The sequence below is a fragment of the Corvus kubaryi genome, unplaced genomic scaffold, assembly GCF_017639235.1.
Source record: "Corvus kubaryi isolate FWS band 111438036 unplaced genomic scaffold, C.kubaryi_AGA036_p1.0 37398, whole genome shotgun sequence".
In the NCBI taxonomy this organism is placed as follows: Eukaryota; Metazoa; Chordata; class Aves; order Passeriformes; family Corvidae; genus Corvus; species Corvus kubaryi.
The window spans coordinates 20,987,619-21,003,174 of record NW_024581137.1 but is presented as its reverse complement, the minus strand read 5'-3'; the positions used below and the strand labels follow the sequence as shown (position 1 = coordinate 21,003,174).

Sequence of the window (15,556 nt, the reverse complement as noted above, 5' to 3'; positions counted from 1 at the left end):
ATATATCAAGATATTAAAGGTAAGCACATGCAGTAAGTGTTTGCAGGACTGAGACTATTGGGACGTAGTACACTACAGTCACAGTGGTAACTTGTGTTACTAATTTAGAAGGTGCAAACTTAACATTCAAATCACAGGCTCTTCCTGAAAATGCAGGTTTTGCATGGAAAGCAAAAGAATTTCTTTCATGAGATATTACTCACTATTATTCGCTGAGGTTGGCAGTCAGCCACTCGATGTTTTGGCTAAGCCAATGTACTTCCCCTATCATAAACTCTTATCATCAAAAACCAAACAAAAAAGCCCAGATTTAATCTGCTTGACAGAAGGCCTGACATCTTGTCCTGAGAATTCCAGTGGTTAATAGTGCAAGCACCACCCTCAGATTACAACTGTACCGGCAAAGCTGATGTTCATGTTGTTCAATGGCACCATCTTCAGACAAATAAAAGATGATCATTACCTGGCTTTCACAAGAAGTCGTATTCATCTGTCCTAAGTCGGGGAAAAGTGTGGGATCCGTGCCTCTGGACTTGTATGGTACAATCTCAGAAAGTTGCAGCAGAAATATCAAGAGTATGGGTTTCCCTCAAAAGAGGGAAAAACTCTTTACATTTTGTCTGCTTAAAGTGAGAATAGGAAAATGTTGTCTGAAAGAGAAAAATGTTGATGAAATACAGTCACTTATGGGAATGTCTTGTCTTGGATTGTTTTTCTCAGGGGACTGATTGGTTTGGATTAATTATTTGTGAAGTAATTCATAGATCCAGATCATATCATGCAGCATTCTGGCCATATGAATGCTCAGAAAGATCCCATAAATTAAATAACAATTCCCAAAATTTGGAATTAACTTCTGTTGCATTCAAAATAGTACTTACTGCCCTAATTCCTTATATTTCTTTATGCTTTGAAACTAAAAGTATTAAAAAAAAAAAAAAACAACAACATTGAACCTGATAATAGAATTAGATCTCATCCTCTTCTTAGGTGAGAATATATATACTTGTGGGAGTCTAATACCATAAATAAATTACATCACCTGAAGGTGAATTTTAGCTCAAAATAAAATTATTGGACCATTTTTTTGTGATGTAGAACTTTGGAAAATTGTTTCAGTTATATCTTTGCCAGGCATGTATAGCTAACTACTATCCATTTCCCCCTGCTCTTCTTCCATCCATGCTTTGAAAGCAAGGCTCTTATATGTAGGCACCTTGTTGCATTTAGACCTAAGAGAACTGAAGGAATGTGGATCTGAAAATAGCTTTTTTCATCCTCCCAAGGCTGACGCGTGTTTCACGGTTTGTGTTTCCTTTTCAGCTGACCCCCTGGTTGGAAGCATTGCCACTCAGTACATGACTAACAGAGCAGAGCACGACAGAATGGCCAGACAGTGGACCAAGAGATACGCCACATAGGAACCTCCTCTAGGATTTGCTGGACCTGTGCAAGCACATTCACTAAGTGCATCAATAGCCCTTCCCTTCATTCTTATTTTTTATTAAATTTTGAACCATTTTGTGACAAAAGGTTGTCCTTACTTCTTTTTGTTTGTTTGTTTTATTTTTATTTTTATTTGTTCTGGGTTTTTTTGTTCTGTTAACTTGAAAGTTGTTTCCCTCAAATGTAGACAGGGAATTTTGGTTATCAGTGCAAAGAATGTTGGATCTGTAATAGTATAGAGCTTTATCACAAAGCTTTGTATTAATGTGTGGGGTTGGTTTTTTTTTTCTTTCATGTGGTTTTGGGGAAAACAAACAAATTCAGAATTATATCTCGTTTCTACTTAAATGTAGTGTTTAGGGTTATTTTTTTGTACTGAAGTCTTTAATGGTGGGTGCATGCTACTGGGAACAAGTTTTGTATAAAAGCTTAAAATCAAGAATCACTGTGCATTACTAAGACTGTGTTTATCACTAGCCTTCTGTTTCCCACACAAAAGGCTATTGCATTGAACAAATTAATATGTATTTTGATTTACTTAAAAAACAAAAAAAAGTGCTTGTAAATTTCTTAGGGACCTGCCACTTTTGACTGTGGATCAGTTGATGTACACTTGTATTATTAAAGCACTCAATAAAACACTGTGGCTGATAAATGCACTTCTTGCAAGACGGTGCTTTTGCATTTATGCAGCATAGGCTGCTTAGTCCTCACATAATACAACTGCAGGTTAAAAAACTATTTTTAGACCTGAACTATTCACTTCTCATCGATGCATTCCTTAACTTAGAATTCTTCATTGTGTCTGTCTTCAAATACAAACATCTTCCAAATTTCAAGGCCTTTCTTTCACCTGTCTGTGCACAGCCTTGCTATTCAGAAGCCTCTTGCTGCATCTTTTACACTGTGGCTTCACTATATCCATCTTGTTACATTTAAAATAGTCGGCTATAAAAATAGCCTTGCAGTGAAAGCAGAATATTGATGTTGATTTTATACAGCAGGCCTCATTTTGCCTTTCTCCAGGCTCTTTGACTGTAAAAGTAACTGTTATTTAAAAAAATAAATGAAGGTTTTCAATGGGAAAATTGAGCCCATTGCACCAATCGTTCCCAGCACATTCAATGGTAAGGGTATTTCTATTCAGATTTGACCTTCAGGCTAATTTTAGATATGCAGCCATGGAGGGAAAACTTCTACTTGGCTAAGGAAATGTGTGGGTGTTGTGATTTAGAAAATACATAGTGTGATGCTGATAGCTGAATGTTCTTTGTGTTGCAAGGCATATTGGAAAATCCCTGTCTCATATAATTAAACGTTACAGATGCTATATACAGTGCTTGCCTGCCCTCTCCCCTCTCTCCTTGCCTCTTATGTTTAAAGAAGATCTTATCTTAAAGAAGATACATTACAACAGGGTCACTATAAACATACAAGGAGACCCAATCCCATCACACTCCACCCTAATTCAATCCTCATGAAATCTAAAGCAGTCAAGGTGACACCACAGGGCCTCCACACCCACCACTGCATTGCTCAGTGTTTCCAGGCTCTTTTGTTTTTCTCTCAGCCATTTGCTAATAAACTGAGCAGACATTCAGCTTCAATCTGCTGGTGAGTTGCCCTCCTCCTCAAGAAAAGCTGAACGTTGATGTAGTTGTAGATGGTCTATAACTACCACCCCAAGAATCACGGGGATCTCCAAGAAATAATCATATTCTCTTGATCAAAGCAAATAGAGAGTCTTCTGGTGTCTGTAGAAGCCAAGTGTTTACAAGCCCAGCCATACAACATTTAGAGGCCAATGGGTCCTAAATACAGACATGAAAGAACAATGACATTTCAAAAACAAAATACAAACCCCAGACTTCTCTGAGCCAGAAGTTCTTACAGTTCAAAAGCTGTGCAGTTTGAAATTTCAGGTGAGTTGCCCTCTCTGTGAAGCTGTACAGTCACATTATCCTGGATAATATAAAACTACTGCCTTAAGAACCATGAAGATCTCAAAAAAAATAATCAGCCAGCATCAACCCACACTGATTAAAGCAGATGCATCTGCAGGAGCCAAATCTTTGCAAGTCTGGCCATAAAACATTCTCCTCTATTTGCAAATCTGCTCTATTTGCCTCCCAAGTAATTACTTTTCTTCATCTGCTAAACCTGGGAAATATGAAGCATTATTTAAAACCTGCTGTTATTGCTGAGGAGAAATGAGCCATCCCCAACACAGTTCTGTCTGCCAATAGAGGCCCAGTAAAAATAATACATTGGCATAACCTCTTTTTCTCCTTTTTTTTCCCCTGGATCTAGGAAATAAGGCATGTTATTTTGTCTCACCTTTGCTCTTCAGATCCTCTCTAAATTTAGCTGATTTGTGCTTCTTCTTTTATGATAAATAACCTTTCTAATTTCTACTAGTTGGTGAAGTCTGTGTGCTGTTTCCAGACAGCTGGGTATGAAGATCTTCAAATTACTTGCACATACTAAAACATTCAAGAGCATACAGTTGGCCTAAAACCACATACAAAGGCCATCAGTTCAGCAAATTTCAGTATTTTCTCAGGGACACACAAATGCTAAAACTGGGGCTTGTTCTTTATAGACATCTTACAGCTGTTCTGAATTCAATTGCAATATCAAGTAAACAATATTTAATTTCTAGTAACCCCAGCTAAATGTCACTGTTCCATTCCCTTTGAGTTCAACTCGGAGCAGAAATCAGGGAGCTCTCCAAACTGCATTCCCCATTCACAGATTACTGAAGTGGTGTTCACATCCCCCTGTCCAACTGACCGGCTGATTTCCCTCTTCAGAAAACTGCAGAACAATGCTTAAATCAAGGTTCCCAAAACCGTCCTGTATTTTTGGAGATAGCATTTCCACGCTGCTGAAGGAGTGACCAGGGCCATAACCCTTTTGATTGCATGCATTGTGGGTGATTGCAGCCAAACAGTTGAAATTCATTACAACCAGCTGCTGTGCCATGAATAAGGCAGGAGTGATTCCTCTTGAAAGACCATTGTTCAGGTTTTCGTATTGTGAGCTGCAGATGGATGGTCATATCCCATGCCCAAGCTATGGACCGCAGCTCACAGGCCTTCTTCCCTGCTACCCTGTGCAATGATAGAGGGAGAGTATAAAACACAAGGGGTGTTAGGACCCATAAACCCCAGAATTGGGTTCCTGCTCCAAGCCTTCTCAACGTTTTAAATTCTGTCCTGACACATCCTCTGGGGGCAGTGCATACTCTAGACACTCTCAGCATGCTGGTATGGTGTGCCTTAATCCCTCTGATTTACTCCCCTCACTCACTCATTCCTTCTTTCTGGATCCTTTCTTCTGCTTGATGGATTTATTATGCACAGCTGAGAGGCCACCCAAGACACTGATGCCAGTTCAAAAAGCCCTTCCTGAAGTTGCCTAAGCATAGTAGTCCCTTTGACCCCTGAAGCAGATGCCAAGAATCTGCCCCCAGGCCCCTCTCCGATCCCCCTTGCCTGAGGCAATGTCTATTACAACAGGAAAGCAGAGGTGACTCCCGCGGAGCAGGAAGATGCCTTCAGGCAATAAGGCAACTCCCAGCTACTCTAACTCCAGTGTTATCCTGGGGTCCCTTTTTTCCTTTCCAGTTTTCAGAAACTTGTCTCTGAAGATCTTACGTCTTACCCTGGCCCAAAGTGCTTGCCTGCATTTTGAGTTGTGAAAACTATAGCAAAGACCCAGTGAAAATTCTGTCACCTCCCAAGTCCAAACGTCCAGCCTTGGCAGCCACAGCTCCTGCACAGCCAGTTCTCCCTGCTGGTTTTTTCCATCCTCTGTTGGTCTTTCTTCTCTTCTGCTTTTCATTCCCTTTCATTTCTCTTCCTGTCCTTTCCTCCGTGGCATCAATACTACATCTTGATGCTTCCTTCTCCCTCCTTCCCTTGCCTCAGTCACAGCTCTGTTCATGGTCATGAACACACCAGGTCTGTAACACTGGAGCTGCTTGAAATCCCCTGATTTTTAGGTCTTAGAAGCAAGAAAGAGCTTTGCATGAAGTAAGTACTTCCTCATTGTGCCATGCCTGTCACTGGCTATAAACTAAATCACTTCTCCCACACACATCATTAGCAGTAATGAAATCCGGGCTGGCCTCCTTAGCATGGCATCCATATGCAAATGAATTTCCTCAGCTCAAAGGATCTGCAGAGCGCCAATGCATGGCTGCTTGGGATGCCTCCAGCAGCCTCTCTCTGGTCACAACTGGAATATATTTGGGGACTACTACTTACCAGGAAGAGTTTTATGATACCTTTAAATCCATCATTCTGCACCCTAATGCCATCATGAACTTTAATAGGGACTACAGCTCTCTGGAATAATGAAAAGAGCAAAGCAAAACATCCCTTTCATGTGTACTTTGATTGTGAAAAAAAGTAGTCATGGGCTAATGGAAGGTTAAAACAAAGACAGGGTTACTAAAACACTCTAATCCCTTGCCAGTCCTAAATTAGAAAAATCCCACTTCACGTAACAGCTGAATAAAAGGTGCTTTTACTTCTATAGACTTTGCAGAGTGAAATCCAAAAACTTCATTATCCAGGTGTCCTGATTGTACACATGGATGATCAGATCATGCATTTAGGGAGAGGTTTTCGAGGGAAATGCATCCACCAGGAAGAGCTTTCCAGCACTCTCATCTCTTCACCTTAGTGAGGCTGCACTCAGGACTCCCTCCTTGACAGTCCCTTGGGAAACAAGGGCTGGAAACAAGAACCTCGGGTCATTCCTTTTTGTCACTGCTCCTCAAATACACTTACTCACAACAGGCATTTGTTGCTGCAGAATCAGTGCTGGGGTCCCCTTTTGTGTCACTGAGGACCTTGGGGTCAGGCAAAACAAAGGGTCACACTTCAGTTTCTGTGAAATGCCTCCTTTCTTTGCAGTTGACTCATACCCTTTGTAAGGCCCTGAATGGAGCCTCTTCACATGAATGAGGCTCCTACCACACATATTTCAATAGAGCCCTGCTCCTTTCTTCACTTGTCATAAATGGGGCAAAGGAAGTGTTTTGCTCATCAGCTTTGGAAGCACCTTGCTGATAGCACAGCTGAGCTGTGCGCTTGCCTACCTTCAAACTCTCCCGCTTACATTTCTCAGACACCTCTCAATTATGTGAACATTTCTCTAGTAATCACTGCTCAATGCCAAGGATCTGCAAAAATCCTGCTTCCTTTGTCCTTTAGACCACATCCAGCCTTCATCCCTGCTCCTCTCTGCTGCTCCCCGTTTCCTCAATCTGCTTCTTCACTCAGGCTTCAGGCACCCAAATCCCTTGTTTAGCCCAGCAAACACCAGTCACCTCTGCTGCAAGCTCCGTTTGGCACAGCACTCTCTCAGTGTGGTGCTCCTACACCTCACTGAAGAAGGGAAAAGTCCACCCCAGCACTAGAGATTGCTGCCATCTTTGCAAAACGAGAGATTAAAACCTGCTTTATTCTCCTTTTTGTGGAAGAGCATGTAATCCTCCTGGTGCTCAGCACTTACACTAAGGTACAAATTCTCTCTCTGCAGATCTCCTGATCTCAAAGTTCACAACAGCACTCTCCTTTGGTCTTCCAATATTGCAAGTAGTAGCAGAACGGTTTGTATTAAATGCCCTGAATGTTGAATATCTAATTAACTGAATGAAGCTTCCCCCAAAAAATCTGTATGGTGGTAAGTTCGTCATCTTTTACACAGGAAACTAACTGAGTCAATTAAAAAGTCGCTTCTGTTTCCTGTTCTGCTTCATTAGGTATTGTCCACCCATTACCTCTTGCTGCTGTTTCAAAAGAAAATCTTCCTGTAATCTACTTAGAATTTAAATCCGTATTGCAAAGCATCAAAGAATAATCACAATGTGTTCTGTCATATCAAGGTAATCTAATCAGAAAGTCTCTTAAAATTATTTATATACATACATTTTAATGATAATTTAATAATTGATAGGCTTAAAGAAATAATCTCATTCTCTTCTATTTCATAATATACATCATAAAACACTGTATTTCATTACCATGTACATTTGCCATTTTATCTACTTAAAAAAATGCAAATTATAATAACTTTGATCAATAGTTTTCTAGAGGAAGAAGACTATTTCTTTTGCAGTGCAGCACGTGTGGACTTACTTGTCTTAAAAATGTAATCCTATTTGTAACTTCTTCCTTTCAATTTGAATAAAAGATTGGGTGAAGTCTGCAAACAAATAATGCTGGTAGTCACTCGAGCCCCACTATGTGCTGGTTGGAGCTGTAAGGTGTGATCACTCTGTCTAATTTTCAGAGGTGGCACTGAAATGCTGGAGGAAGAAGGACAAGAGATGCAGTCAGATGTCAAGAAGAAACAAAAAGTAATTACAGAAATAAACACTGCACTCATGCAGTACAAGTTCCTCCAGCAATGTACACATCCTTTCCTTTCCTCTCATCTCTGTGTCTGCCCTGCCGAGCCCCCAGGATCAGATATGTGAGTGTATTGTTGCATTTTTAACATACATATCCCTGCTCTGGACACAGGCTGGCACCTCCAAGACCAAAGAGGGTTTGGTTCAACCTTCAAGTGCCCCCAGCAATGTGGTGGTGGGTGAAAGCACAACAATCTCCTGTGCTGACCACAAGGGAAGGGTGGTTCCATCAGTGCAGAAGGTGAAATCAAAAAAATAACACTCACAGGAACTAATGGTGATGCACTTAGGAATTCAAAAAGGGGGAAATGTCAGTGGAAATTTTCTGTAGGTTTAGCAGAAGTAAACTTGTCTGAATAAGTGAATTAAGGATCAAAATAGTCATAGATTATTATCCCAAAGTACAGAGCAGCTTTTTTATGTCTAGTGTTGCACTACACCAGGGTAAAATGGGAACAAGCAACTTCCACTAGACACCTAGTACGTAGCCCTGAAATTTTTAGCCTTGTCTCTTGAGAGAGAAACATATTGAAATGTTAGTTGCCTAATTCATACGTGCTGTTGAATAAGAATGATTAAAGTTATTAGAAATATTTAAATCTGCTAAAGTAAAATCACTCCTCAGTCTGAACTTCCCAACGCTAAATACTTGTCTTTTAAAGACCTGCTCCTCCAAATAAACATTCCTGCTCCCAGAAAGCCCATCTGCAAGGAGAAAAAAAAAATATCTCCAGGTCTTTATTAAATCATTTGGGAAAAGTAAAATATCTTAGAGTCAGGAGTTCTCCAGGGAAGTGTTAGGGTGCTAAGTAGTGGTTGAAATTACTTCCCTTTTCCCTACAGCAGCTACCACACTGCTCCACCCTTCCTAAGCAGGAGGGACAGACCACAAGACCTATGCACAGTCTCAACCAGCCTGCTCCATGGTTAAATTCATACCCTGTGAGTTACGCACAACCTGTAGATCTGCACAGCCATCCTTGATCCACAAAGCTCAGCATGTGAAGATGTTTTTCACAAACAAGACCTTTTATATGGTAGGTAGTTGTGCCCAGGGGGGAAGATTTCAATGGTATTTTGTATCAATTCTAATACAAAACTCATCAGAAAAAAACTATTTATCTGTGTCACCAGTCCTCCAAATACTTATACACATAACTGTATTTCTTGCATATGTATGAGATCTCTCTCACCAATCTCCTTCAGCTGGCCAAATAACATTTCTCCCTTATATTGTTTTTCCTTCATATTAACTTGTTTTTAAGTATTTTGCTTGTTTAAGTGTCTGCCCTCAGTATGGGTTTACTTTAATTTCACAGAAGTACTTAAAAAACAGTCCTGCACGGATTTGCCACACAAATGTTGCAAAACTGAAAATCTGAATATATAACACTATGTAAACCCAAATAAAAATTGCCCTACAGGAATTGATTTTTATTGTTTCAGCTGATAGAAAAACAAAATGTAAAAAACACACTGAAAAGTAAATTCAATTCAGTGCTAGTAATCTGGGGTATCATTAGTAGCATAAGCAAAGAGAGGTGTTGATTTACTACGTGATGTGTTCAGGCTGGTGCTCTAACCAGCTGTGCTCTGCCAGGAGGAAGAGATCTAGAAGTGGAGGAGTGAGCTCCAGAGATTTTCTGTGGCCTGTTCTCTGGGTCTGATGGCCACAACTGGCAGCCCTGGAGGTGGAAGCTGGATGAAGAGTGGGTAAGGGGTGAAGACTTTCCATGCTGACCAGGTCATGCATAGAAGACTACCAAAAAAGTTGGTTGTTGAGCCAGGGTAAATAGGACTTTTACTTGAGGCTAAAGAGAGCTGCCTAATGGCATGATTCCGTTTCTATTTATTGAAATTTGGTTGCAATTTTTTTTAGTTTCATTTTTGGGTTTTTTAGACTGGCTCTCTGAGCTTAAACGTGTTCCTGTTGCTCCTGAGTTGACTCCAACTAAAACCATGTATTCTCAATGTGTATTTAGACAACAGTGTCATCTGAGGTTGTGGACCAGAGGTACCAATGCTTCTGACCTGTCATGTCACATGAGGGAAAGGATCATGAGTATTTCTATGTATGAGCCTTTTTGCAAAATAAAACACTGCTTCATTGCAGCAACCGAAGCCGCAGGAGGTGCCTCAGTTGTTAGATGTCAGTTGATAAAACCTTAGGATGTATTTTCTGTTTCAGGTGAAAGCTTACTGTAAATGGGACGGATTTACCTGCAGCTTAAAGGACACCCACAGAAAGTATGAGAGACCTGCAAAGCACCATAGCTTTTAAATCTAAATTGTAAGAGAGATGATCACTGGGAGGTAATGGTGGCCTTGAATCAACTTCAGTTCTTGTGTAAATGAGCCTCTGCCTCTACACTTCTCATTCACTCATGGTGAACTCAGATGGCCTACACTGTCAGTCTTGTAACTTTAGTTTTCTTTTGTCTTTCACAGACTTCACACATCATTGTTTTGTCAGACTCCAGATATAAACTATACCATTACAGCTGTGGAGGTATATACATTGTTAATATTAAACATTTTTTTCCTTTTTTTTCCCTCTTTTGGTTTTTTTTTCTGACAAGGCTAAAACAAAAGGAACCCCTTGAATAAAAACAGGAAAAGTGTCTTTTTGATTAACTTGTGGCATCCAGTGAGGACTTTCAGACCAAGCAGTAAAAGCTGACAAAGTGAAGCAAGTGATAATATAGTAATTAAGTGCAACATGTTGCACAACTTCAATAGGGGAAGCTGCCTACCTGGCCTTGAAATCCCTATATGTGATAATTCTGCCTTGGAGAAACTGATTCATTACCATTCTTTCTCTCTCCAAAATCTCCTTCCATCTCCTTCCACAATGAATCAAGCAATGCTCAAAACTATATTATTTTCAAAGCTGGTGAGAAGTAACTGAAGTTGATTAAAAGAGCAAACTTGGAGATTTTACTCTTTGGAAAGTCAAAGCAAGTTTTGCTGTTTTTTTTTTTTTTTTTTTTGAGCCCTAGCAGAGTGAGAGAGGGAACTGCTTTTTATAAATCTTGTGGTTTTCAATGTAACCCTGGCTGGTTCAGATTTAGCTTGGCCTTTAAACAACTGAGCTCTGAGTTTTACAGTTAAGCGAAGTTGTGGGGAGAACTAGGAAGTGGCGCTGATTCTAACCAGTGTGGAGCTTCCTTTGGGCTCTGCTCAGCCCTCCCTAGTGAAAATAGCCAGAAAGTTACAGGGAGGCTGAGACTGAACTCTCCACATTTTCCAAAAAACAAGTCAAAACATGCCCTTGGCCCGAAGTAATGGGCTCTGCTGGAAGTCTGCTAGAGCCAAGAATTAAACCTCAGTTTCCCCATCCTTTAGATGTGGCACTGATTTTTCCTATCAAAAGGCTTACTTTTTTCTATTCAATATGGGCTCCTGGCCCATAAACAACAATTTTCTTTCAGTTTAATTAAAACACTTTTGTCCGCCAGGATGCCATCAAATCTATCTTTAATTGTATTGCCAGTCACAGCTCATTAGCCCCGTAGGCACAGTGGTCAAGCTGAAATACTAAACAAGTAAACACTGATGAAAACAAGTTGTGAAGATATTTCATCAGTTCATAAAATGTGTGAGAATGAAGATTTTTCTTCCTTTTTGAAGGAAGAAACCCTCCAGCAATGCAGAGGTGACACATTCTGAAAAAGGAAAGCAATTAGCAGTTCTAGTCCCTATCTCTTTCAGGCTGAGAGTTGGGATTTGACTCTGAATTTGGCCTCAGCATTGCAGATCCTGTCTTCTTCCTCCCAGTGCTGCCCAGCAGACCTGCTCTGGCCTGTTCTCCCTACTTGTGCCGTGCCACTTTGTGCAATATTCCAGTTTTAAGCACGCTAAGATTCTTTTTGGTCTTTTAGCCTCTTCACAAGGTTACTTGGTCTTTTGTGTGACATGCAGCAAACCCATCTGTTTACTGTCTTTTCTCCCACTGTTTTGCTTTTCCACAGGTTTTTTGTACTATTTCCAGCACTGGTTTGCCTGATGCTGGCTAACCAAGGCCCTGTGGAGTTTGCATGCTTTGGTGAAGCACACTACTTCCTTTGTTTATTTCTTTTCCTTTACCACGTCATCAGAGGTTGTAATATATGATAATGTACATGAGACATCCTTTCTATTTATAGGTACAGACAGATATATATGAAGTATGGAAGAGGGTGCTGCATAATGTATGAGAAAACTTCTTTACAGATGAGCACTTATCTTCGTATTTAAGACTCTGTCTATGTCACAAAACACTGGTAAATCCAGACTGGGTGAAGGGTATCCTGTCAGAAATCTCAGCTGTCTTCTTGCTGTAGGGCTTTGCTTTTTCTTGCCTTTTCTTTTTTTTTTTTTTTTTCTCTTTTCTTTTTCCTTTTTCTTTTTGTTTTTCTTCTCTTTTCTTCTTTTTTTCCCTTTCCATTTATTTTTATTAGGTTCCAGCTACTTCAGTGTCTTTGAGTTTCCCATAAATTGACTTACACCTCTTCCAGAAAGACCTGACTTAGTCTTTGGTATCGTTATCTTAAAACAGGGCTATTAGAATGACCAGGTAGAACAGCTGCTACAGGGAGGAATAGCCGAAGTTGCGGGAGCCTTCCTGGGAAGCATGGCTATTGCTCAGCTCCTCGATTCTCTTCATTTTAAATCTTTGGCTCTAATTCTGTAGCCCGGATTTCAGGGTAACAGGGATTCAAATGCATGCAGAAGCCTGAGGATATGGCTTGACAGCACCACAGCACCGCTTAGATCATCTAATGGCTCCCTGATGTTGAAAGGGAGAAGCCCTTCTCACCTCCAGTCGTGCATTTCCATGCTGGTAAGGACTCTTGCTGAGCTGAGTGAATTTACTGACCTCGCAGAAACCGTGTGTGTGTGTGTGTGTGTGTGTCTAGGGAGGAGGGTCAGGTTAAACTTTGGATAATGTAGCATGGGATGGGATTAAACGGGCTGGGCAGAGGTGGAGGGAGCAGGACTACAGGGATGAGGTGTCATATTTCTGAACCTCGTGGTCCCACCCTGCCTCAGTTGAGCAATTCCACGCCTTTCTTTTCACTGGCTCTAGTGTGCATCTGACCTGGTGTCGAGTCACTCCAGCATGCTAAATCGGTAGAAAAAGGGTGGGTTTTAAAGTGTTGAGGGTGTGTGTCTGGCTTGCATGCCCAAATGGCTCAGACCAGGGTTAGACAAGCAAGAGACTTGGCGTAAGAAAGAAGATGGGGAATGTGCATCCAGGAGTGGGAAGTCGGGTGGGATTGCAGCAGACAGCAATTAAATTGGTTTAAGCTGTTGTTTTGTGGCAGCCTGAGCCAATTTTAGGGGTGGCTTAAACCCAAGTGTAAGGATACAGTTAAGTACCAAATGAAAATATTTTCTTCAGTGAATCTAAATATGAGCATTGTATAGCTGCTTTCCTCGGTTTCACAAACACTCACATTAAGCATTTTTAAATGTTCAAAGTATTTATAGTCAGGGAGGCAGCTCTTTAAGAGCTGTGTCCCATTGACTGCTAGTCAATCCTGTGGCTGCGGGAGCAGTGCCCCTTGCTAAGAGGTTTCTGCTAAAATCCCTTTGATTGCCTCCCCGTTTGGAGCAGGGTTATGCCAAAAAGGAGACCATGTCTTCTGGAGAGCTGGCAATGGAAACCAAGTTTTCTCTTCCAAATGTGTATCGGTAAAAAATTTTTGTCACTAGCCTTTCTCTGTGTTGCTTTGTCTGTACCCAGTTGCTGCAGAAAGGAGGAATCCCTCCCTAACTGCATCTGAGTGCTGGTGTCCATCAGCTCTCGGCAGAGCCTGGAGCAAGCAGGTCGACTGTGATAGCGTTCGTGGGGTGCATGTGTCAGGGGATGCTCATATTAGAGGATGCTCAAAAATACAGCACCCTTCTGCGGCTCTGCAACTGCCCTTGGAGCAGCCTGGCTGCTGTAATCTCTGAAGTCCAGCGTCAGGGGTCCCTCTTATCTCTCTTGCCAGTGTGAATTGATCTCTGGGCAAATCTGCAAATGAATGGCTGCAGATGGGAAAAACAACCGGGGATAAATGCTTCCTTTGTGCCTGTAACTACCACAAATGCCATTAAGGGACATGCCAAAACCTTAATGAAATAGTGCTGGGTACTTTCTCCCTGTCTCTGGGGCAAGCCAAAGTGGATGGGAGCATGATGCCTTGCCTTGTTTCACCCAGGGTCTCCATCCAAAAAACAGTCATTCTGTCCCTACACAGCGCTCCAAAAACAGTGGAAATGGCCTCAGCACCCTGCCAGGTCATTTTGTCTTGGAATCTGTTGGCCCACAAAAGCTGCTAAACACAATTACGAAGTCCTCAAACCAAACATTAATAAAGGAAGCAGCAATATCTGAGGTGCTTCATTTAGGAGTTGATTTAAAAACAAACTCCAAAAACATCAGTGGGAATGTTTAGCCGCTTTCAGTATGCTGTGGGCCTGGATGTTGCCACGTGTTGTGGAAAAATTCGTACACATGACTTCCGAGCTGCGCGCCGCAGCAGTGCAGGGGAAGCCCGGAGCATCTGGGGCTCTTGTTACAGCAGGAGGAAAGCAGTGCCACAGGAATGAAAGCAATCCTTTCTCTGCCTACTCACAAATCTATGCCATACATTTCTCCTTTTGGTACCCTGTAACTGAGCTCATTGAGCTGTAATGAGGAACTGAATGGACAGACAGGTAAAGTAGTGCAGTCGCATGAGATCTCACCCTGCAGCTCATTATATCGAGCTTGTGCAGAATGTGGTGTGTTGGCACCACGGGGATACTTGGATCTGGATTCACTCTTCACCCTGTCTTCCCCATGGCAGCTGCAGATAGGCTATTGATCTTTCTCCTCATTAATCAGAATAATTTTGAAGAAGAAATAAGGGACTCATTTCCTATCCATTCTTCCCCTCAGTTCTTTAATTTACAAACCGCTTTATTTTGAGCTTTTCCTGTTTCCTGCCTCCTTTATGAGGCACCGTTCAATGACTGCAACTTATTTGGTAGTGATATGTGACTCACAAAGTGTCTGGAGTTTTGCTTTGTAAAGCATTAAGATGTGAGTAAAAAGAGGAAGAGAAGGGCCTTGTTTTTAAATAGGAATTTTTTTTGTGCTGTAACTTGATCAAACTCCAGGTAAATGGATTCAATTGTCTGGGGTGGAGGAGGGAAACATGTACAGTCACAGTCATCTTTTGGGTTTATATTTTTAAATGAAAATGAAAATGAATGCATCTATCTAGGGAACATATACATCTCCCTTTACTCCAACCTCTGAATCTTTAATTACCTTCACAGCCCTGCTGTGCAGCAATAAAATGCTATTATCCTCACTTTCGTTCAGCATTTTTGTTTATTTTAATTGGAATTCCTTTTGCAGACAGGAACTGAATACTTAATGTGCATTTTGCAGACATGGTTTAGTGGTGGACGTGGCAGTGATGGGTTTACAGTTGGACTCAATGGTCTTAGAGGTCTTTTCCAACCTAAATGATTCTATGGTTTGTTTCTTACCCTCAGATAAGGAAAGAAGGCAAGAGAAGTAAAGGACTAGCAGAACCCAGACCCAAGCCAAGAGGTTTACAACCCTGGTAGAGCAGATGGAGACTTGGTGTCTAAGCAAACTGCAGCAATTCTGCGTGCTGAATGGAGAATTTTCTACTTTGCCAACAAAAAATGTGAAACAGA

At 41.3% G+C, this 15,556-nt stretch overlaps 1 protein-coding gene across 1 annotated transcript in view; it reads left to right on the top strand.

Annotated features, from left to right (window-relative positions):
* Positions 1 to 2,105, top strand: part of LOC121671596 (ubiquitin-conjugating enzyme E2 E2) — a 204,567-nt gene extending 202,462 nt beyond the window's left edge. The window contains exon 6 of the mRNA XM_042043565.1: positions 1,324 to 2,105. Within this exon, the coding sequence (XP_041899499.1) occupies positions 1,324 to 1,421 (98 nt within the window). The 3' untranslated portion in view covers positions 1,422 to 2,105. The remainder of the gene's footprint in view (positions 1 to 1,323) is intronic.
* Positions 2,106 to 15,556: the final 13,451 nt, after the last annotated feature.